The sequence below is a fragment of the Haliotis asinina genome, chromosome 5, assembly GCF_037392515.1.
Source record: "Haliotis asinina isolate JCU_RB_2024 chromosome 5, JCU_Hal_asi_v2, whole genome shotgun sequence".
In the NCBI taxonomy this organism is placed as follows: Eukaryota; Metazoa; Mollusca; class Gastropoda; order Lepetellida; family Haliotidae; genus Haliotis; species Haliotis asinina.
The window spans coordinates 24,432,355-24,458,106 of NC_090284.1; the positions used below are offsets into that span (position 1 = coordinate 24,432,355).

General features: G+C 36.4%; 1 protein-coding gene across 1 annotated transcript; it reads right to left on the reverse strand.

Moving 5' to 3' along the window:
* LOC137283556 (small ribosomal subunit protein mS37-like) lies at positions 1 to 25,662 on the reverse strand. Its single transcript, XM_067815121.1, has 4 exons — positions 25,391 to 25,662; positions 20,771 to 20,889; positions 9,716 to 9,854; positions 1 to 188 (listed from the first exon to the last, which is right to left on the reverse strand). Exons 1-3 carry the CDS (start codon positions 25,530 to 25,532, stop codon positions 9,717 to 9,719), a joined length of 399 nt encoding a protein of 132 aa, XP_067671222.1. The 5' UTR covers positions 25,533 to 25,662; the 3' UTR covers positions 1 to 188; position 9,716.
* Positions 25,663 to 25,752: the final 90 nt, after the last annotated feature.

Consider the following 25,752-nt stretch of genomic DNA (forward strand, 5'->3'; position numbering starts at 1 on the left):
TTCTTTGTATAGATGTTTATTTTCATAAAAATAATCTATAGGATTCCACAAGTGTACCTGCTTTTCTATCTAAATCAGAACAAAGCTGTGAAGTGTATGACAGGAGGTCGATGATCTTCACCATGTCCCTTTCTATACAAACTTGCCAGAGATACCTCCACTAGGACTCCATTCATGCCAAAATTAGCCTGCAAAACAAAAACAAAACTTGAAACTTAAGCCTACACTAGGATCCTGCAAAGCAAGCCTTAGTCCTATTGCTGCTAAGGTTCCTATTAAAGTTGGCTTTTCATTGAGAGTCTGGTTTAAGCTGAGAACTAAGAGAAAGCGTACAGCAGGAGGTACACAGGGAGTTCATGAGGCGACGACAACTCAATTGAGGTTATGACGGCTATTGTGGTGCAATAAGGGCATCACAGGTGCCAGGTCGCCATTATGCCTTGAGTGAGTGATCGTGGGACAGATGACTCAATTAAATTGTTGCTCAGTGCTCATTAACTGATGCAGCTTACATGTACAGCTTGCACCTGTTGCTTTGAAGTTTCTCAGGTGTGTCTATCATCTGAATTACAGGTAGGTTGTCAACAAAGGCAATTGATAATCATGTGGCTTACTTCGTTTAATATGTCAATGCCTAACATTTCAAAACAGATTTATTTTGAAATGATTTTATTGCTTTTTTGTCCAATATTTGAGAGTTTTTTATTCAGAACCTGAAAATTGTTAAAAGCTCTCTTCATTTTTTACATCCTGACATTTATGACTGGTTTATGAAGGAAAGATCATTAAACTTCAGAGGTATAAGTTCCTCTGGGCAAAAACCTTGTCATAATAACTGGATGCATGAATAGCACCCAGCAAAGAAACCCTCATTTCATTCACACTTTGATTTTGAAAAGTTACGATGATAATTTTCACATTTGAATTAACAAACATGTTCAACTGTTAACAGAATAAAAGATTTTAAGATCAGTCCTTGTGTAATGTGATCTGAGTTTCCAAACAGTATACAAATTCTGACCGATACCTCATTCACCAGTCCCAAATAAGGGCGTACAGACGAATGAAGATTCTCTATCACCAGCGGGAGTACAACTTACGACGCTCCAACAGACCACCCATTAATACCCTTACAAATGCAATCAAGCACTCAAATCAGCATGTTATCTAAAAAACGTGCACAGATCAGACAAATCTTAAATACAGCCATTCACTTGTGAATTCACAAAGACACTCTCAGATTTTTTCTCGATCATGACGAAACTTAATCCGCTGTCTGAGGCAACAGAGGCACAAGCTTTGAGTATATCAGGGTCCTTTTCTCCCACCTCTTGTATCTGCAGTGTCTGCTTTGAAAAATTGGGTGTAATTGGTGATCGTAGCTCCCCCTCTGTGTCACATGACTCTGCCACTGAAAGTCAATCCCTCTGACCGGGGAACACAGGACAACGGTGGTTCACAAAGCATGGTGATTACCTGCCCTTGTCAAAGGTTTGCTACACAACCCCAAGCTATTGTCGGAGAAGCTGCAGTCACAAAGGAGGAGGAGGATTGAACTAGTCATTAGATGTATTGACAAACTGTATTCACACAGTCACATAAAATTATTGTACATGTTCTTAGACTCAAATGATTTCTTATTGTTCAATTTAAATTTTTCATGGGTACCTGTATATTTTATCATTAATCATGGTGGTAAATGTTTCTGATTTTCAGATTATTTCAGTTTCATTTGTTAGCATGTATCTTTTAAAAGTTGCCCTGGGGATATATAATATACGTGACAGCTGCTGATGTAGTTGTTATCATCATGATCATATGCACTGCAAAGTGTCCACAGTGTTATGGTGTTTATCAAAATTACAGGAGAAATGCTTGCTGCAGGATCTCAAAAAGAGCAAACGTAAGTCAAATCAAATGTAAATTCTAAAATGAAATATGTGAAATACATGTACTCTAACCTTATCCAGCAATCAATAAAATTAGACACACGCATTCCGTATGAAACAAAAATTCAGAGACTATTATTTCAGTCTAATACTGATCTAAAGTCATACGCAGCATATTTATCTCGCCAAACTAAGATCGGCATACAGTGGACTCAGCAACATCGGCCTCCGTAAACACTGGCATTCTGTCAACATCAGCACAAAGTTTCAGTCCCGGCAGATATGCACTTAATTATCATTTAGAACCATTGGCTTCTGTCTACTCAGGATATCGGCAATTGTTTTTCAGTCCCAACGAACAAATTGTTATGAAAACAAATCTGTAAATACTGGCACATGAAAGACGGTGCAACCTTTTGATGCAATTAGGTCCAAATGAAGTAACAACACAACTTGCAGTTACTTCTGCAATTATCCAGAAATGGGAAGTATCAATCAGTATCTTGTTAATTAGCAAGTGTTACGTGTATGTAGTGATATACAGTGGGCAGTCTGACTGTAAAAACGAGCAAGAGTTTACATGTTGCTGATTTGAGGGTATTTAAGGTAAAATCGTATGATGTAACAACACAATTCATCAGATTATTTAGAAACATGAAGTGTCAATCGGTTTGTCAATAATTAAGCAAACTTAATAATGATAAGCAAACTCCCTATACCAGCATTCTCTCAAAACCGGCATTTTAATTGGTGATGCCAGTATTGACAGAGTGCACACAAGTTTACATCAGCTGTTTCAAGTTTTCTAATTATTTCAATAGTTCTTGTCAATACAAGGAGCACTGATGGCCCAGTTATCCGAGTTGTATCAACTCATTACAGAGTGAATGAGTAGATTTTACACCACTTTTAGCAATATTCAGACAATATCACTGCAGGGGACACCAGAAATGGACTTCACACAATGTACCCAAGTGGCAAATCGAACCCCAGTCTTCAGCGTGATGAGCAAATGCATTTACCACAAAGCTGCCCACACCCCTCCCAGGGTGACTTAGACAATGGCATAATCAATGGGTTCCAATCTCAAATTCCAGCAACTACTGTTTCTGAGCTTGTCAGTTGTCTTCTGTTTCCCCAAGAGTGACAAACACCTAAGCTCTGAATCATGTTTGTAATTTTTCACAGATATAACAGAAATACTGTTCCAAGTGACAAAACCCAGCTAACTCTCTCATGAAAGTTTTATTTCTGAGTCCTATTTTTTTTTTGTAGGCAAATACTTAAATGCCTGATATCAACTCAGCGAAGCTTGAAGATAAAATTGTGTCAAGACTCATTCTGTATGTTACTAAGGTAACAGTCATGTAACAATATCTGGCTATTTCAACGACAGTACATATAGTATTCCCAGAAATTATTGAGAATCATGTTGTGTCATGTAACTCATTACGTTTATTAACTTCTGGCGTTTTACTTACATAAACATGTTAAAACATCATCCTTTAACAGTCTCAGTCTTGTTTTAGTACTTTGTTAGACCTCCTCTCTCAGCAATGCATGCCTGAATACGCCTAGGCACACTACCCATCAAAGTTTGTAGATAATCGTGTGACAGGGTATCCCAATATTGGACCACCTCGGCCTTCATATCTTCAATATTTCTCAGTCCCTTTTGGTTTATTCTGTCCTTCATGACTCCCCACACATTCTCAATTGGGTTTAGGTCTGGGCTGTAACTGGGCCAGTCTAAAACTTGAACATTTTCGCCCGACAACCACTGTTTTGTGTAGCGCGCCGTGTGTTTTGGGTCATTATCATGCTGGAAAATCCAATCATCTTCATACAATGTTTGTGCTGTCGGAAGAAGGTGACCATTTAGAATGTCAATGTATCTTTCTTTTGTCAAGTTTCCCGTGAAAACACACAATGGTGTCACTCCGCGAGCCGATATGCCACCCCACATGTGAAACTTCGGGCTATGTTTTGGTCGTTGGTAGATAGGTTTGACAGTATCTTTGGTCCAAATTTTCACACAATTAGGGAAAAGCCAAACAGAACTTTCATCCGAAAAGAAAACATTATCCCAATCTTGATTTTCATGAGCCCGACACCAGTTTAAACGTTTTTCCTTTTGTGCATCTTTCATCAACGGCGAGGGAATTCCACGTTTTTTCACCCAAGTAAGTCTCTGTAATTCCTGCCTAACTGTTTCATTGCATACCTGAGGACTTCCTCTGCTAATCATTTCATTTCTGATGTTCTCAACACTTTTCAATTTGCCCCTACTCACAATCTGCCCAAGTCTTCGGCAATCCACAACACTGAATTTCCTAGGCCGACCTGCCCCTGCTTTGCGCTCTATCCCAGTTCCTGTTTGAATATTCTTCAAAGTTCTGTATACTGTAGACAAAGGAATACCATGTCTACAAGCTAACACTTTAGCATCAGCCTCACCCCTTTCAAAATCATCGAGAATGAGCTTTCTTTTCTCTCTTGCTGTAAATTCTGCCATGTCAACACAGGAAGCCGTCTGCTCAGACAAGGGAGATAACTCTTGACGTAATGAGCTGCCATCTAAGCCTTCAAGAGTTGTCTCCCTTATTTAGTATGCTTAGTGCATAGTGAAAGCCCTTTTTCCAATCTTAGCATCATTAGAAAAAAAACAAAGATTTTCTCAATAATTTCTGGGAACACTGTACTTCATTATTAATGACGACGGATTCCTTTAAGGCACAATAACACACATTTTCAAGAAATATACTGGCCTATATTATATATGGTGGGGCATGCGCACTCATTTCAGCTTCCTACTGATGCAGTAAAAGATTTATAATCTCTCATCCATGGACACTTGCCATTCCTAAGCATTGCATTGTGGTTTATTACATGTGACTACTGCCTAGGGTCATAAAGAATAACAATTATTTTTACCATATCAATTCTCTAGCCTCTTTCGTTTAGTAAACACTAAGCCGCTTATCAAATCAGACAGTGCTGACAGCCAATTGGATAGCTGGAGTGAGTGAGTGAGTTTTGTTTTACGGCATACTCATCGATATTCCAGCTTTATGGTGGAAGTCTGTAAATAATCAGCTCAGGGTCACTCACTCCAGCTATCTGATTTGGTTCATGCTTGCTATTATATCCCTGTAGTATAGACTGATGCTAATGATATCAATCACAGGATTGTCTGACCCAAAATGAAACAACAGGATGAGCATATTTGAGGAATTGTGAACCTATGACATCTGTCAACAATGTCAGCAACCACCTGAGCCTCTCAGTCACCTGTTACTTCCACCAGACACTGTTAGTCACCTCTTATGACAAGATACTGTTAGTCACCTCTTATGACAAGATACTGTTAGTCACCTCTGATGATAAGATACTGTTAGTCACCTCTGATGATAAGATACTGTTAGTCACCTCTGATGATAAGATACTGTTAGTCACCTCTTATGACAAGATACTGTTAGTCACCTCTTATGACAAGATACTGTTAGTCACCTCTGATGATAAGATACTGTTAATCACCTCTTATGACAAGATACTGTTAGTCACCTCTGATGATAAGATACTGTTAGTCACCTCTTATGACAAGATACTGTTAGTCACCTCTGATAAGATACTGTTAGTCACCTCTTATGACAAGATACTGTTAGTCACCTCTTATGACAAGATACTGTTAGTCACCTCTTATGACAAGATACTGTTAGTCACCTCTGATGATAAGATACTGTTAGTCACCTTTTATGACAAGATACTGTTAGTCACCTCTGATGATAAGATACTGTTAGTCACCTCTTATGACAAGATACTGTTAGTCACCTCTTATGACAAGATACTGTTAGTCACCTCTTATGACAAGATACTGTTAGTCACCTCTGATGATAAGCATTCTGAATAATTAAGATGGCAATGAACACATTTATTCTGCAACCTTATCAAGTCTAATGGTGAGAAAAATTCAAGTTTCACAAGGTATCAAACTTTCACAGTAGGTATGAATGTTACTACTGCGACTGTCAATTAGTGACAAAATGCGAATGCTACTCGCTCTACTGTTGAAGATATGAACTTAAAATTTGAAAATTCTTTCACTCTGTATGTGACCATACAGAAAAAAATATGAGTGTTCAAAGATCAATGCTGTGAGATCACAGCCGAGGGAGATAACCATGTCCCTGCTTCGGTATATCACAAGGTACAGCTATGACTTAAATTATTTAGAAAAATTAAAATCTCTTTCATTTCTGTATGCCTGTGTGGTACCTACTGGAAACCAACAACCATAATCCAGAGGGAATGTTTACAACATAATTAAGATAGCTTCCTAGGTCCCATTTCACAAAGATATCACAGCCTTATGACTGTCATAAGACTATGTTAAAGTGAGGAAGTGTTGATAACCTTACGATCACTTTGTGACATGGGCCAGAGTGAAATTCTGATTTGCTTATCACATATAAATATGTGCCCTGTTAGGATCAAGCTTACCTGCAAATATCAGCTGAGTCCATGAATATAATTTGAAAGAAGCTGTCAACATGAAGAGCAAATTCCACGAGAAGTTCCCATACTGTGAAGACCAGGTGAGCTATGGGACACATGACACAATTCCAATATAGCCATGGAACTATCTAACACTACTTAATAATGCATGTAAGAATCCCATTATAGGGGTCATCTTTCTCTGGCTACATGTATAATAAATCAAGAGACTCCTAAATCACGTTTATTGGAGATATAATTGTTTTTCTTAGCACGTATAACAACTCATGACAATGATAGAGGTAATTAACCTTTCAATAATTACTTCAAATTTCAGACAAAAGATTATCGACTTTCCTAATAAAAGACCACTTCACTAGTAAATTTGGTCTGTCTGCACAGAATTTATTTCAAATTTGTACTTGAAAATCTTAAGTGCTTAAAATTATATTATTTGAACTTCCTGAATTCAAGATTAACATTTCATAACTTCGGATCACCATCTTCAGACATGCCAACTTCAAAAGTTGGACAATTAGATTTGGACAATTTTGAACATAAAATGAAACACGGATGCATTTCAATTGCCAGAAACCTCATGGCTGGAACCATCAAGCCATGTTATCAATGGTGTGATCTGCATGTAGTGAAACTTTAAAAATCATAAACATAAGGGTAATTTAACAGACAATGCTTCAGCACTAAAGAGAATAAATGTTTCAACACTAAACAGACTAAATGATTCAACACTAAAGAGACTAAATATTTGGACACTAAAGAGACTAAATGTTTCGACACTAAAGAGACTAAATGATTCAAGACTAAACAGTAGGGATGGATGTTGACCTGATTCTCATATTGCGATATATTACAATAATTTAAGAGTTACTGTGATAAACTGACTGGAAGGTTTTTGCCCACGTTCATACATCATAAATTCATAACAGCTCTCTGTGTGCGACATCATCTTCTTCGTTGAGAGAGAGAGAGAGAGAGAGAGGGAGGAGAGAGAGAGAGGGAGGAGAGAGAGAGAGAGAGAGCCTTAATGCAGAATGTTTAATCAAAGTACTGTATTGGAACAATGATTTGCAAACATAATGATAAATTATTTTCACGATATCACGGTATCTTGGAACGACACAATACAATTCAATTCATATCATGACATGCTATCTTTAGTTATTGTTTTTTAAAAACGCACGTTTTGATATCAAGTAACAGTGTGTATTTTGACATAACCATCAATTTCTGATGAAAATTAACAATCTTAAGGTTAATTATACGCATCATGATACGAAAAAAAGTATCAATATATTTATCGTCCATTAAAGTATCATGATTATCAATCCTATGATATATTGCCACAGATCTAAAGGTAATATTATAACATGATTTTCACGATCAGCCCTGTTTTCTTCAACAGAATACACTTCACTGCAGTATGTAATTATTGTAACTGTATGTCAGTGATTCACTCAGACTCAACTACAAGATAAACGTGTTAAAATGAACTATTGCAAAATGAAACAGAAACATGATTTAGATGAACTACTTCAGCTTAATTTCTTATGGGAGTCTTTGTGACATCCACTAAGTAAGACCCTTGACTAGAATGTCACCTTACAATCCTACAAAATTATTAAGACTTTGTGGACTTAATGACAAGCGGATAACATTTGTCCCATTATAAACAAACAAAATAGTCACTCAGAGCCATAGGTTCTATTAATAAGTCCGAATAACATATTGGTCAAATTGTTTAAGAGCTTCTAAAAGTGGAATATATAAGAAAAACATGATTTATGGATATCACCTTCAATATTGTGAATAGCAAGAAGGTTCAGAGTGTATGCTTGCTCTTTCATGACTCGACATCCATAAATCTAGCCTTCCTTAAAAGACTGGTCCATTTGAGGCCACTCAATCCCTCAAAAAGTTCACACACGAAACACATAAAACTTAGAGCATTTGGTAGAATACTCCGCACCTTTGAAGCCACTTATGAAGACACTTCATGGCTATGGCCGTCAAGGGCAGACAATTCAAAAGGAGATAATTCTGGATGACCCAACACATTGCAGAATAAGCTACTGTACTGGTATATACTGGCTTACAGGTAATACTGCACAGCCCTACTAAACAGACTTAATGTTTCTACTGTAAACAAACAAAATATTGTGAGTGACATAGTTCGACCAACATTTCAGGAACCATATTTACTGTAATTACACTGCTCCAATAAACATTCCGTGTCTATCTTCATGATAATCTGTAATCATAATCTCAATATGCAGATGATGGGGTAGAAATATATATGCTTTAAAGTGTTTGGTCGTCATGCCGAAGACCCAGGATTGATTCCCCACATGGGTACAATATGTGAAGCCCATTTCTGGTGTTCCCCTAAATGATATTGATGGAATAATGCTAAAAGCTGCTTAAAACTAAACTAACCCACTCACTCATTCAGGAAATGCTGTCCACTAAGAGTGAGTGAGTGAGCGAGCGAGCGAGCGAGTCTGGACCAGACAATCCCGTGATCAACTGCATAAGCATCGATCTGCGCAAGTGGGAACCGATGACATGTGCCAACCAAGTCAGCGAGTCTGACCACCCAATTCTGTTATTTGCCTCCTACGACAAGCATAGTCGCCTTCTATGGCAAGCATGGGCTGCTGAAGGCCTATTCTACCCTGACCCTTCACCAGTCATGAAATAATGACCTTCAGAGTGAACTTGACTTTCGACATTTCTTACCAGTTTTATTAAACATTCCAATCACTTCCCATACAAAATCTACACCAAACATAATATATATAGGTGGAATTCTATACAATAACTGAAATTATGGCACAAGCTACTTACTGAAAGTCAATGTGACATGAATTAATGAATCATGACATACTATTGTTATCAAAAGATTTATAGTACTTGTGTGGAAAATGTCAAATATAGATCCCACAACTTTCCCAGTCAAAGCCCAATTTGATATAACAGACAAATAGAAAGACCCTGAACATGATCCTTCACTTATCATTATCACAAAATAATTCCAAAGGATTAAAAAGGAAATATACTTAATAATATAAACCATTCAATGGTTTTCAACACAAAGTTCAATGGCAACGGTTAAATGTGACAAAGTGTTTGAGGATCCCCATACATATTGTCATAAAAGGCCACTTACAGGATCAATGCTTATGTTGTATATCACTACAATGCCTGGTCTGGACTTGACTACTTACAGACCACAGCCATACAGCTAAAATAATGCTGGTGTTAAACAAACCAACAATCTATCCCAAGGGATGGCACAAAGTTATGCAACATACATCACAATTTCACTTTGATTGTTGTAGGTGGTTGTGGGTAACGTTTCAATAGCTTGTTGATTGTACGAGATGTTGGCTTCCCAGCAACAGAATCAGCCTGACCAAGTCTCTCCGCTTCTTGAAGAGTCCTTGCTTCCGTCTGAAACAACACAGGGAGGAAAGACTGAAACTGACTTCCGAACTCCATCACTCGGAACTCAAGCAAAAAAAATTGCTCTTTCAGTCATCAGGCTTATTTTTAGGACACTTTAACCTATTTTTTTGCACAATCACTAAAGTGTGTCAACAGCAAGTGAGTGAGTACAGTTTGATGACACTTAGATAATACATAGATTTGGGCATAGATTTTGTTAAAAAATACTTGCAGTCAAAGGGTTAATATTCATACCAATGAATCCAAATAATTCACTCTCTTCATTGGATTCAATGTTTCCTTCGGTGTACTTTACAAGCTATTATGAAAGTTATCTCCATATAATTTTTGCATACTGACATGCATATAAAACATGTATAGCGGTTTCAAGTGAATGATTACATAAAGAACATGCTGGGGATTCTATATATCCCATCTAAAATAAAAAATGAATGGTCCCTAACACACTATGAATAATTCTGAATTAAGAATTATGTTCATTACATTGTGTAGAACTTGTCGCCTTAAGATAAAATATTCTACCACTCTGTGTCGGTATACTCTTTTTGTAAATGATTCCCATTTCAAAAGAGTTTTGAATTTGGTAAATTTTGGATCTAATAAATTCATATAAATAGCAGAACAGCCTTGTTGATTGTTTAATCTTTATATGGTATAGGGCCTAAAATTCGGTCAACACAACCTATTGATCATGTTGATACAAACCATCAACTTCATGATCAGATCAATGAAAACAGCAAGGTGTGGTGAGTTCTTGGGCCAAAGGTTATTCAATATTATTTCTATGCTACCTCATTGAAACATCGTTTTCATGGCTTTGCAAGCAAAACAGCGACTAAATGACACGCATACTGTCCTGTTTGAATATACATCACTGCCACAACAATTTCATTACAAAATGATCGAAGTACACAGCTTTGCACGTGCACGTTTTACGGTTAGATCAAAAATTACTTGCGCGATCACACCCTGTCATAGTTTCACAGCAAAGCTTGTACAGAAGATATAACCGACCAAAGAACATTCAAAATCAATGAGAAAAGAACAGGAGACAAGTTTCAATTCAAACAAAATCGTCAGAACCCATCAGCTGAATGCCAAGTCTCTGTGCCCGTCATGGCTTCTGATGTTTACCTTATGGTCAATGGATTGTCAGGAGTTGTATTCACACACGATGAATTAACCGTTGTTGAGTGTCAAGATGATTGTGTGATTAGAGGTGATGGCTTGGTAAACAGTTGTCGCAATTGTCGCTCGAGTGTCGCTGAATGTCATTTAATGGCTTTGATGTTTTTCACACCTGAGCGCCTTAAGATTGTTTACACAGGTGATCAGCCATGATTCCTCTATTCGTTGTACGAACAACACACAATCTGAAAACTATACTATTAGCTACCATTCCTATAGAATATCTAAAAAGCCTTTTTTCTTAGAGCCTCTGACAATTTACATATCATTTCAAGATGTTTCAAGCTCAACAGGAAGAGTTAACAGAAGATAAAATAATCTTATCACCTGTGTAATTAAATCTAACTTACAGGAATGCGATACCTGTTGACTGGGCTCCTGTCTTACACAGCCATCACCACACCTGTGAGTTTTCCACTATGTATACAGAGCTTCCAATAGTCCGAACTCTCCTATAGACTTGTATAAGCACAGGTGTTGGGTTGTGATCAGCATAATCAAACTGAATCAGGCTTCACCCATACACAAGTATTTGATAATTAGTCTGCTATGGATTCTTCGACTGCTTGGTCATTTACAGTAAACTGACAGGCCATTCAACAAGCAAAACACTTTCAAAATATCTTGTATCTTGTGGTAAAACTTGATGGAAAACATACCAATGACAGAGTAAGATAAACCTGTCTCTGTCGGGTAACCTACTAAACTATCTGTGTAAGATACTTTCATAGACGTTTCATATGTAATATCAACAGTACTCTTGCAAAATTGTTAAGGTTAAATATATAATCAGATATCACATTTTAGAATACGGAATTGTTTTAAACATATATTATTTCAAAAGAAAGAAAAGTAATTGGCAAACAAGCTCTGTGGGCTTATATAAATAGCTCTCACCAACACGTACATATTTGTGTAATTGATATTTTTATGTCTCTTCATACACAAAAAATACATGAAAATACAAGCCAATTCTGTCCAGTTTCACCAACAGAGATCACCTTGTCACTTTGATGCAGCCTACAATTTGTAAAGTATATACTAGTAGTGCCCATCATTAATCATAAGTCTCAGAACTTTTCAGAAACTCCTTTCAAATGTTTTGAAGAACAAGGATTTAATTATTTTTATTTATTAATTTATAAGATTGTTTCCTGTATTGTTCACAATGTTTATTTCAAAGGGTTTATGCAAAATCTACTTGGGCAAAAGTGTTTGAGGAAAATAACCTAATATAAACCCTGGCACAAAAAATACAAATTGCACGGCATAACAAATTAAATTGTCTTGCTATGCTATTTGTTGGTGTGACTTGATTATGAGTTGCAGTCCATATGGAGTTTAGCAAGGCCCACCCCTTATTTATTGCAAGCCAGACACATCCTCCTGTAAGCTGTCAAATGAAAACCATATCATGTCACTGAGTGCAACAACTGAATAAGACATCAAAGATGATATATTCCCCCAACAATAAAAAACTGACAAAAGTTTTCAAAGTTATGTACATCAATGTGTAGCAATCCTGTTTGATAAATCAAATTCCTTCCCATCATCTGAGCAGCTTGGGGAAAGACGATAGGCTTCTCTAACATTAGAGTCAAATTTCATGTACAGTAACATTATCAGTGAATAAACTACATCATTCTATAACAAAGGGTAAACAAATGGGAGCAAGTCGTGGCGGAATGTCTGTGAAATGTGGCGATATTCAAAAGATACATACTGGTATATTGAATACCCGCACAGACGAGTCTCAAAGGCTGTCAAACCAGGTGTTATCTGCATAACTTGCTGAAACAGATTCTCATTTTTTTCTCCTCTCTCCTCTGGTGCACTTCGCCTGTCAGCACACTTACTGTAGATTCCCCCTGAGTAATGTCCCTTCATCACCAGCCACTCATAATGGAGTTGACAATCCCATGAAATGTACAGCATAAAATTTGACCTATCACCTTAAACTAGAATTAGTTTGTTCCATGAATATAAGTCCGCTGTAAGTTCCCATGTCAATGAATCAATATAAGTCTACAGTAAGTTCCCATGTCAATGAATCAATATAAGTCTACAGTAAGTTCCCATGTCAATGAATCAATATAAGTCTACAGTAAGTTCCCATGTCAATGAATCAATATAAGTCTACAGTAAGTTCCCATGCCAATGAATCAATATAAGTCTACAGTAAGTTCCCATGTCAATGAATCAATATAAGTCTACAGTAAGTTCCCATGCCAATGAATCAATATAAGTCTACAGTAAGTTCCCATGTCAATGAATCAATATAAATCTACAGTAAGTTCCCATGTCAATGAATCAATATAAGTCTACAGTAAGTTCCCATGTCAATGAATCAATATAAGGCCACAGGGAAATGTAAGTCTACAGTAAGTTCCCATGTCAACGAATCAATATAAGTATACAGTAAGTTCCCATGTCAATGAATCAATATAAGTCTACAGTAAGTTCCCATGTCAATGAATCAATATAAGTCTACAATAAGTTCCCATGCCAATGAATCAATATAAGTCTACAGTAAGTTCCCATGTCAATGAATCAATATAAGTCTACAGTAAGTTCCCATGTCAATGAATCAATATAAGTCTACAGTAAGTTCCCATGCCAATGAATCAACATAAGTCTACAGTAAGTTCCAATGTCAATGAATCAATATAAATCTACAGTAAGTTCCCATGCCAATGAATCAATATAAGTCTACAGTAAGTTCCCATGTCAATGAATCAATATAAGTCTACAGTAAGTTCCCATGTCAATGAATCAATATAAGTCTACAGTAAGTTCCCATGTCAATGAATCAATATAAGGCCACAGGGAAATGTAAGTCTACAGTAAGTTCCCATGTCAACGAATCAATATAAGTATACAGTAAGTTCCCATGTCAATGAATCAATATAAGTCTACAGTAAGTTCCCATGCCAATGAATCAATATAAGTCTACAGTAAGTTCCCATGTCAATGAATCAATATAAGTCTACAGTAAGTTCCCATGTCAATGAATCAATATAAGTCTACAGTAAGTTCCCATGTCAATGAATCAATATAAGTCTACAGTAAGTTCCCATGTCAATGAATCAATATAAGTCTACAGTAAGTTCCCATGCCAATGAATCAACATAAGTCTACAGTAAGTTCCAATGTCAATGAATCAATATAAATCTACAGTAAGTTCCCATGCCAATGAATCAATATAAGTCTACAGTAAGTTCCCATGTCAATGAATCAATATAAGTCTACAGTAAGTTCCCATGTCAATGAATCAATATAAGTCTACAGTAAGTTCCCATGTCAATGAATCAATATAAGGCCACAGGGAAATGTAAGTCTACAGTAAGTTCCCATGTCAACGAATCAATATAAGTATACAGTAAGTTCCCATGTCAATGAATCAATATAAGTCTACAGTAAGTTCCCATGCCAATGAATCAATATAAGTCTACAGTAAGTTCCCATGTCAATGAATCAATATAAGTCTACAGTAAGTTCCCATGCCAATGAATCAATATAAGTCTACAGTAAGTTCCCATGTCAATGAATCAATATAAATCTACAGTAAGTTCCCATGTCAATGAATCAATATAAGTCTACAGTAAGTTCCCATGTCAATGAATCAATATAAGTCTACAATAAGTTCCCATGTCAATGAATCAATATAAGTCTACAGCAAGTTCCCATGTCAATGAATCAATATAAGTCTACAGTAAGTTCCAATGTCAATGAATCAATATAAATCTACAGTAAGTTCCCATGTCAATGAATCAATATAAGTCTACAGTAAGTTCCCATGTCAATGAATCAATATAAGTCTACAATAAGTTCCCATGTCAATGAATCAATATAAGTCTACAGTAAGTTCCCATGTCAATGAATCAATATAAGTCTACAGTAAGTCCCATGTCAATGAATCAATATAAGTCTACAGTAAGTTCCCATGTCAATGAATCAATATAAGTCTACAGTAAGTCCCATGCCAATGAATCAATATAAGTCTACAGTAAGTTCCCATGCCAATGAATCACATAAAATTTGATCTATCAGCTTACACAAGGATTAGTCTGTTCCATGAATATAAGTCTACAGTAACTTGCCATACCACATATGCATCACATATGGTGGACAAAAATAGTTAGGGATATATGTAAATATGGAAATTATGAATAATGATGCATTTATTCACTGACATGCTGATAAGATATCAGTCATAAAATACTACTATCCCTTCCTTATTTTGTCCAGTAGATAATTTTCCTATGCCAATGAATCTCATATGATTTTAAAGATCAACTTACACTTGAATTAGTTTGTACAAAGAACTCTGCAATAGGTTCTCATACAAATCGGATATCATACGTAATTCATCAACCAACCAACCCATCAGTTCATGAACTTCGTCCCACAAAAATTGTCATGTCTATATTTTAAAATCCCATTGTTTTCCAGTCAACACAGCTCATTCAGGTCATTATTACAGGAAATGTGGTATGTCTTATCAAGCAAAACCTGTACGCATTTCCAATCTTGCTGTCAACAATCCACCATTCAGACAATTCATCAAGTTTCACTGACACTGTGGATAATGTCCATCAATTTTATTACAACGTCTAGTTGAGCATGGGCGATCATCTATTTACTCAAGCTGATAATTCTATGTTTTATGGCCTGTTTAATGGTCCCTACAGAAATGTTTTTTTTCTCAGGTTTGAAGTGGTAGACAGTATGTTGCTTCAACTTGAAACTCGCTCATTAGACTCTCGTTTTTTCACCAAGTATGGTTCCAGTTTAGTATTCTTTGATAGACACTAAGAAACAAAACTGTTTCTATTTCCCTTGCTCACAAATAACCATCAACATCATGAGTTGAATTTTAAACAGGTCTTGATCAAAGGGTCTGCCAGATGATTCAGTGCACAGGCCTATAAAGACCAGGCTTAATTCATCCTACTCCACAACTTAAATTTCAAAGTCCATCCACGTGAATAATGGTAATGGCCTGGCATACCCATAGAATGGGATGGTTTCTATGAGGCAAGAAATATATCTAATATCAAGAAAATTGCCATAGACTACAGGGACAATGTCCCACTTGTTGGCGTTGTATTAAGTTTAGCTTTCATTCATACAGTGAACACCATCCCTCAACCACACCACAGTTTATGGTGAGTAAGTATTACAAGGGTAGACACAATGTTATAGTGGGTGAGTTGAGAAAGTAAGTATTACAAGGGCAGACACAATGTTACAGTGGGTGAGTTGAGAAAGTAAGTATTACAAGGGTAGACACAATGTTATAGTGGGTGACACTTTGTTACAGCAAGTGTTACAAGGGTAGACACTTTGTTACAGGAAGCAGAGCTGAAGTCCAAGTGGGTATGATACCCACACTTTTGAAACTAAGTGGCTATTTCCAATTTCAAGAGAGTATCAATACCTATCGTCATTATCAAAATCCGGGTATTCATTTCAAATAAGTATAACAGTTGCAACATTTTTTAATTCAAAAATAAAATAAGACAAAATTCATAAACACAATCTCAAGTTATAGCTAATACAGCTTTTAATGAAGTGTAGACCCCAGACTTTCAAGGTCAATTTAGCTCTACACACGTTATTAATCACAGAATATTTGTTATTTTATTATGGCTAAATATCAGTACAGTCGCAAATGGCTGAAGGAATGGTTTAAGTTAGGGTTCATGCAGGTAGCCAAACTACTGTAAGTCCCCACGGTCACTAGAATGCTGATCCACGTTTAGTTGTTGGCAATCCTAAGCATTTTTATATTGTATTGTCCTAATCTGAAATCCTATATTGGCGATATATGCTAGTTTAATTTCTTATTACTGTGATATACCAGTTGGTTTTAGACTTTGCGCAATTATCATGAATATGTAATCATTTTAAGCCACAATACGGCTGAAATACTGATCCTGTGACTATGACTTTTACCTGACTCAATCACTCGCTCATTACCTGTATGCTGTAAGAAATGTTATGTGCCTTTGTCTGCTTCCATTACGGTGCAATGCAAGATATAACAGCCATGTCTTTACTCTCTCAGTTAATTTTTCAAAACCTTACTCCCATCGCATTGTTTCACATCCATGATGCAAATAGCTAATGTTACAAGTTCATTTAAGATATCACCTTCTGATTGTGAAACACGGTACTTGTCCATTAATTCAACTAGCTGTCCTCTAATGAAGTTGGATAACTAGATATTTTACTTTGAGCATGTGGAAGCTTACAACATTTGCTCACTATTTTCAATTTGTTCACAGAAAGCCACTATTTGATTCGTCGTTATTTATAGATGGATAGACTACAGTAAGTATTACAAGGTTAGGCACCTTGTTATGGTAAGTATTACAGGGGCAGACACCATGTTAGAGTATTACAAGGTTAAGCACATTGTTATAGTAAGTACTACAAGGGCAGACACCATGTTAGAGTAAGTATTACAAGGTTAGGCACCAAGTTACAGTAGGTATCCCAATGGTAGACACCATGTTAGTTAGATGTTACAGTATTACAAGGGTAGGCCCCATGTTATAGTAAGTATTCCAATAGTAGACACCATGTTAGTTATATGTTACAGTATTACAAGGGTAGGCCCCATGTTATAGTAAGTATTCCAATAGTAGACACCATGTTAGTTATATGTTACAGTATTACAAGGGTAGGCCCCATGTTATAGTAAGTATTCCAATAGTAGACACCATGTTAGTTAGATGTTACAGTATTACAAGGGTAGGCCCCATGTTAAAGTAAGTATTCCAATAGTAGACACCATGTTAGTTAGATGTTACAGTATTACAAGGGTAGGCCCCATGTTAAAGTAAGTATTCCAATAGTAGACACCATGTTAGTTAGATGTTACAGTATTACAAGGGTAGGTCCCATGTTAAAGTAAGTATTCCAGTAGTAGACACCATGTTAGTTATATGTTACAGTATTACAAGGGTAGGCCCCATGTTAAAGTAAGTATTCCAATAGTAGACACCATGTTAGTTAGATGTTACAGTATTACAAGGGTAGGCCCCATGTTATAGTAAGTATTCCAATAGTAGACACCATGTTAGTTATATGTTACAGTATTTCAAAGGCAGATCCCACGTTAAAGGAAGTATTCCAATGGTTGACACCAGTTAGTTAGATGTTACAGTATTACAAGGGCAGACCCCATGTTAAAGTAAGTATCCCAGTAGTAGACCCCTTGTCATAGTGGGTGGGTTGATAAAGTAAGCAATCGCTGGCAGAAGTCGTAGGTTTGGTACTTCCAGATCTGCTAACTGACACTCGGAAAGAACACAATTCTGCTGCCAAGAACACATCACTTCTTGTATGTTTTCTGACTAGTTCTGGGTGGGTTCCATTAGGAATTGCTGCCTGGGAGTCCTCAATGCTTGTTTCAAAAACACCAAACTGAGTGTACCTAACCAGCCTGGCCATGCAACTTATACCCTCTCAGTCTGCATAATTACACTCATAATAATTGTACATGGTAGAGTAAACAATGCTACTTAACTCAACCTAGTCACAGACACATGATATGAGCAGAGTTAATTTGATATTTGACCTGTACGACATAACTGAACATTCTGAAAGTTATCAAACTTTCAAAAACTAACTTCACACCTGGGTCAAGATGCAAAGTGATTGATAAAATGGTGAGTTGTTTAATTGCAAAATATCATTGGTTGGTAACATACATATATCAATGAACATAATCCCATGCTATCCCAATACATCAATTATGCCATGAAGAGTTATGTCCCCTAAACTGTACATGCAACTGATTTTATAAATGAATCAAATCTGTTTTCAATTCATATTTTCAATAAAATTTGAATCTTGCAATAATTTGTAGTAAATATTTCAAAATAGCACCTTTTTATTTCTAAATGAATTAATTCTTATTATTCAAATAACATCAGTTTCTTTTCATAATCTTAAAGCACCAAGATCAGTTGCCACCAGCATTGTGTGATATTTGCGTTAGGAACACAGATGGAGTCTACACAGCATCAAGACAACATATCCATCATAACATAAATTTCAACATCAATAACCCGTAAAAATTCATCTTCAACATGCTAAATGTTACAGTGGGCAGTGGGTAGGCTGTGTTTATACCAAATACCCAGGTTCTATTCCCAAATTTGTGAAACCCACCGTGATTCTGCTGGAATATTCCTTAAGAGGAATAAAACCTTACTAACTCACTCACTCATATTATTTGTGTTCTGTACGGGTTTTCCTCAGTACAAATTGAAATTTCTGTATCAAATTAGAATGGAATTAGCTAAAACATTTTAGAAATCTGATGTCTGTCTGAACAGAAAAAACACATATCTTTCATTTAGATTAGCAGTCATAGTGGAGTAAAAGATCACCACTTGAGACTTCTACGATAGCACTGGATACAAAGTATGATGGCACTCAATTCACTGATATCAGAAAATGATTGAGTTTGATAAATGCTGCCTTTAACAAAATTACAATAAGACAGCATATTGTTTTAACGAGCAGGAAAGAAATCAGCCTTATGCAAGTTTCCAACGTTTACCCTTTGGGTGAAACCCTCAACCACATGCACGATGTTCACATACTTAGAAACATACCCTGGATTTGAACCAAGATCATGTTCTTTGTGTACCCAAGGGAAAGGGCCAATACAGGACTTGTATCACCTTAAACAACAGTGTCCCCTCAAACAAAATTGGAAATGACCATTTACTATTAGCATTATGCTTCAAATTGATAATACTTAGGAATCATCACTTTTGACAAAAATTAAGCAGAATATAATCTGCCCTATCCATGATGAGGTAGGTCCTCTTGCATTTTAATTGGAAAACAATAAATTGTGAGTGAGTGAGTTTAGTTTTATGCCGCACTCAGCAATATTCCAAAAATTGTCACAGAAATTGCTTGAAGTAAATAATTAGACTTCAAATAAATGAAATAATAGAATTTGTCTGCTACAAAAATATGCTGTAACTATATCATGCCTTTTAAACTTTTTAAATCTAATGGTTTTGCAGCTGCGGCTGAGAAAAATATCAAGTAGCCAAAAAGAATCTCTTCATCCAACGCAGAGTAAGCTGAAATGCTTTGTTGGTGTCATTTGTTGCTCTCTGTACAATGGTGCTTATGTCATGGGTGCAATGTACTCTCCACAGTATTATTCCGTGTTCAAGCATCCTTTTTTGTAAAGTGGGAGCACTCTTTCAACTTAGATCAGTAGACATAAGTGAAACATAATCGGGTTGCTCAAAGTGTAGAGCAGCAATATTTCATAACAAATCAACATTCTCAAACAATGTGTGAATTGCCAATAATTTTCATCATACTAACTGCCCCTACAGCTCTCCACTTTTAACAGAGGAAAAGAGAGCAGAATTATCCCCTTACCCTGACACTGTTTTCAATGACCACGTTGACTGGGAGAATACTTATGTCATTTGCATGCCTGCAGAAATATGTTGCCTGATTTGTGCATGGTTGAAAAGCAGTCTGTAAACTTGGAAAGTATTGTATTTAATACAATCAGATGCAAATTTTTATGGGTTATTTATCTTTTGCAGATGCATATTGTCTGTTCGGTGTAGATCTTTCCAACAACTCCTCCAAGCCTGGCCAGTTAGGGTGTTATTGTTGTCGTTTCAATATCATAAATTTATACTGTAAGTAATACTTACATTTGACTTCTCAATACATTCACTAAAGGCCTTAATTTCTTCTGAACATTTCCTTTCATTAAAGTCATTGTTCTTCCAACATGCCATCATGACATTCATTTGCTGTAGACATACTGCAACTGAAATCAAATATACCTATGTTACTATTAGTACAGAATGAATATTCATAAAGAATGGCAGGTCAGCAAATATTTGGAACAAACTGTACTTAACTGGTCAAACATTTCACCTTTCCATTAGAGCAAAGTGGTGGATTGAACCTGCATTGCCCGTTTCAGGCTTGGCTACCTGACTAGGCTGGGGCAATGAGACCATTATAAGGCCTTCACTTCACCAGAGACAACCAAAAAATAGTATTCATCAACCTAGCGATCAGCACCTGATTATGGGGAATATAACACTAAAACCCTTCAAATAACCCTGAAAATCAAAACGGGAACATAACCCCAAAGATCATGACTGAGAGTGTTTTGACTGGAAAGGGGATCCAAGGTTTGGCAAGACATCTGCCCATTTGTTGGTTTCACATTAATTTTCGACTCGCATGCACACCATGAATAAAAATACCCACTTGTCAAATTCTGGTTCGGTCATATGCTTTACCGATAGTGTAAACACACTCTAAAGAAACCAAAACTCAGAACAAATACATTGTTTAATGCTGAATGCAATTGAGCTCAGTTAATTTTTGAAACAAAGCCTGTGATTAGCGAAATATATAGCTTATTTCATGTGATCAAGCTTTTGTAAAAACACATCTCTCCACCACCATACTTCCTGTGCATCCCTTTGCACAAGTAAAAAACACAAGACTTTTTATGTAGTTGCAGGGTGGAAATCGAAACCCAAAGATTGTTTCAATAAATTGTGGATGCAAATCACAACTCTCACCCCAGGAGGCATTGGTCATCTTTAAGCACCACCCCTTATCCTGCTACACAATCAAAACAGGACTTCATTTTGAGTGCAAGTCTTCCTAAAAGAAGTAAATACTAGTAAAAAGAAATAAGGCAGAAAACTGAACTGATAGTTTGGGGGTATCTGCAAAATCATCATATCTACATAAAATAAATAAATAATGTAAAAGAAAAATCCAAAAGAGATAGCAAAATGATTTATAGCATTTAAAGACGAGGTTTGGGCCTACCTTTAGAATACAGCACCACAAACTATAAAAACACGTCATGATACTCTTTTACGTAATTGTAGGTGATTTTGTTCAAAAGTACGTTCTTAAAACAATGCCCTATCACCCTTGCATAGCAACAAGGTCGTCATGCTCTGCGAGTGTGTATAAGCTCCGCTCACTGATGTTTCCTCTCTACAAGTCATGTCATTGCAGAAACCCAACAATGTTGCGAGTTTCCAGCAGTAGTTCAATGGATGCACAATTTTTCGCAAGAACCAGTTCTAAATATTTTTTCTTTTTTGACTAATATGCTCCTATTTCTTTATATTAAGAGGTGCTGAGACATTATATTTTGTGTATTTTTATATTTTGTATTTTTTAAATTTAGTAAGAATGCCTCACACTGGTCACATTGTGCCATATCTTATTATTCGCAGTTTGGGTCAATTTAAATAATCTAAATATATTTCATATTTCAGTTTCAAACATAACTATTTGGATCAAATGAATTATAAATGTAAACTAATATACATATATATCTTGGTCATACAGTAATTTGCACCATTACACTGAAATGGAGTTTATTCGTATTTATTTTTCGAAGCAGTAAGAATTCATTACACAGGACACGTCAGCCATTTTCGTGTCAGTTCGGTCAATGTATTCTATTTATTAGAATTATTTCAAGGGTTAGGGTTAGGGTTAGGGTTAGGGTAAGGGACCTAATCCATTATAGTAGGTAGATGCAAGAGTACCATTTGTTTTCCTTTTGCATTTTTAATACTTTGTTCACAAAACCAAAATGTCAAAAGTTGAATAAACAATAAAATGTTTTAATGTAGAAATTTTGCACTGATGGAAATCGGCCTTGAACTTGCACTCATGCCACTTTCACCTCTAGATCTACATATTTTCAGAATGATTTGAAGTCTAACTCACCCTTGTGCCATCACTAGACATGCCCATGTCTCACTCATTCCTTAGCGCGATCCACATTATACTTACTGTGTTCCCTACAACACTTTTCTGTCACATAAGCACCCAATGATTTCTACACCAGCACATCATTCATGCATGCACCATGAAATGGACGTCTGACGCCTGATGCCTGACGTCAACAAACGTTTTCAGTCTGAACCATATCGGCTCATTGTGCCAAATGGTATCAGGGCCATTCAGCAACCGTCAGTAGATTGAAAGCACGAGACACCAAGTCTCCCCGTAACCCTTGTAATAGTTCGAAACCTATTTGACTCTTTCCGTTCATTTCTATGACGTCACAGGAATGACTAGATAAATTTCTTACAAAATGGTTGCCTGTCTCAGTGACAGGGGGTACTCTTAAAGGGGCACTGATGCGGAGCGAATAATGCTTCTCGCCAACGGTCTAATTACGAAAGCAGACCGCAAATTGGTCAGCGCCCACTCCTTCGACCGTGGCAGACAAAGGAACTGGGCTCCTGTCCATATTAGCAAAATTTCTTCACTTAAACAGTCAGGAGGCCGGATGCCCATCACATGCCATTTGTTTAAAAATATCCATGGTATTCCTTGTCTGATCGTACGTAACCATATATCCCAGCAGTGTAGTTCTTTTCGGATGCTTGGATGGTATACTTACTGATCCAATTTGATCCTATTTCTGTGTTTTTAACCTCGATATTTAATCATGTTACATGAAAATATGATGTCTACAGGCACGTAGCAAGCCATTTGTTTCAGTACGGAAGATTGCAAAGCTTTATATTTAGGTAGTTTTGAGTGTTGGTTGAGCTGTGATAGCAAACAGCATACGTAAATTTTGGTAGCTATGGTAGCTACAATGGTTTATTATTTATGATAATAAAACACACAGTTGATTTATTTGAATTCGAAAACAAAAAAACGATGACCTTGGCTTTGGTAGAGAAATCTGAAAATTGTCTTACGTAAAAAAAACCTTATTTCACTTATTTACCAAAGTACACAGCAAATGCCTGTGTGTATTCCTTATGTAACGAAATTCCGTTGGTATCCTCAAAACAGTTTCGGCCCATAAGTGTTTTCAGGCTGCATGCGACACAGAGATTACATCTTCCTTGCTGTAACTTGCGTTTGATGGTGTAAACCTACATCATCATTCTCTTGATGGTCAATTCATGAATTTATAACAGGTATAATTAGTAGCAACACCACTTCGGTTACTCAACAAAGGTTCCCATTTGGCATTTCTCCTGTCTGGAGTAAATACTCAACATTATAAATTAAGGTCTGTAATGGCAAATGTATTGTATGTTATGTAATATGTGTATGTAAGTGATGCAAGAGGGTTTATCAGCTGAGTTACAAAAACAAACATCGATCAAAGGATTAACCGATAACACACTGATTGATTAATTACTTTTGTTCTTCTAGCGGATTTGTCAAAAGGCAGTGTGTGTAGATGACTACACCCTGTCGTAAAGTGTGAGTGCAAAAACAACATCCTCCCTTCAAAGAATTAACCACCCTTGCGTTGATTGATTGATTGCTCAATATTGGTCAACTAAATTACTTAGAATAGTGGACATCATACAATTAGTTGCCAGGTGTGCTATCTTGAAGACCAATGAGAGGTTTATCTAGTTTTCACCAACGAAAGACGTGAAACGATGTGTTACTTTTTCGCAAATGAGACAGTTGTAAGACACGCGACACAGAGCAGGATTATTTACCAGCTGCAGATGAATGGAATACGATTTCTTTTACATGGATATTGATGGATACATTCCTGAACAAGGTAGTAGCCTGACATTGTTGCTATAAAATTAGTCTGTTTTACATTCATTATTTGCATTTTGTTTTAATTTATTTGTTGTAGCATTCAGCAGAATCTGTATGACAGAAAACACACACTAGATCGCATATGTGTGTGAAATAGGATCCACATTGGCAATCTATACAATGTATAAATGTTGCTGTTATGTTAGAAATTTACTATGAGTATAAGCAAATCGTGTGTTCTTTTATTAATTTTCAGAATCATACAAATATGACAATAAACTAATTAGGGTTATGAGACAAAATATAGAGACGTACATTGGCTTCGTTATTTTTCCGTCCTAATAGTTTTTTACCATTTCTACCACTGGCAGATGATTAACCTTCAAAGTGTTTCATTTGTTTTCATAATACATTTGGAATGAAGTACAAATGACTTCACCTCAGTTGATCTGTCTATAATTAAACTATCAATTGCGCTTACGGACTGCGCAGCAGAGGTCACAAACCAGTCACGAATTCTGGGATATCATCCGGGTACTCACGGGAGAAAAACAATAACAAAAGTTTACACCAGTCCACAGAAATTGCTCCGCATCAGTGCCCCTTTAAAAAAGTGTGGTGCTGAATTCTAAAGTTGCTCCAAGGTGAGAGACAAATTCAGATATTTTTAGCGTGACATACGTTCACTTTACATTAATTTCATTCTAGTAACATACATTACGATGAGTATCCGATTAAAAGAATCTTACCTTTCGTCTTCCCTCCTGTCTCTGGCACAGAGTCCTTCAAAATAGGAGGTAAAAGTATCTTGTACGTGGGCACTTGTTCGTAGTTCTTAAACTTTTTCAAAGGCTTAAGTCCGGCACTTACAACACCTGTCAAACGCGGCATAATGAAACAATGTGTTTATGAAATGTACTGCTCGAAATGTATTCAAATCATTACCAATTAATTATATCACCGTCATGAAACTAAGAAAAATATGTCTTTCCCATGCATTTTCAGCAGACAGCAAAATACTAGTTCTCTGAAAACTATTCCTGAGCGTGGTTTTGGCGTATTTGTGTCAACAGAAAATATTTATTTAAGGCAATTAAAATCGATGTTATGT

Excerpts from the sequence above, each read along its gene's own strand:
- LOC137283556 (XM_067815121.1), bottom strand. The coding sequence starts at position 25,532 with ATGCCGCGTTTGACAGGTGTTGTAAGTGCCGGACTTAAGCCTTTGAAA. Across the intron at positions 20,890-25,390 it reads GACAGGAGGGAAGACGAAAG|TTGCAGTATGTCTACAGCAA; the intron begins GTAAGATTCTTT and ends ATTTGATTTCAG. Across the intron at positions 9,855-20,770 it reads AATGTATTGAGAAGTCAAAT|ACGGAAGCAAGGACTCTTCA; the intron begins GTAAGTATTACT and ends GTGTTGTTTCAG.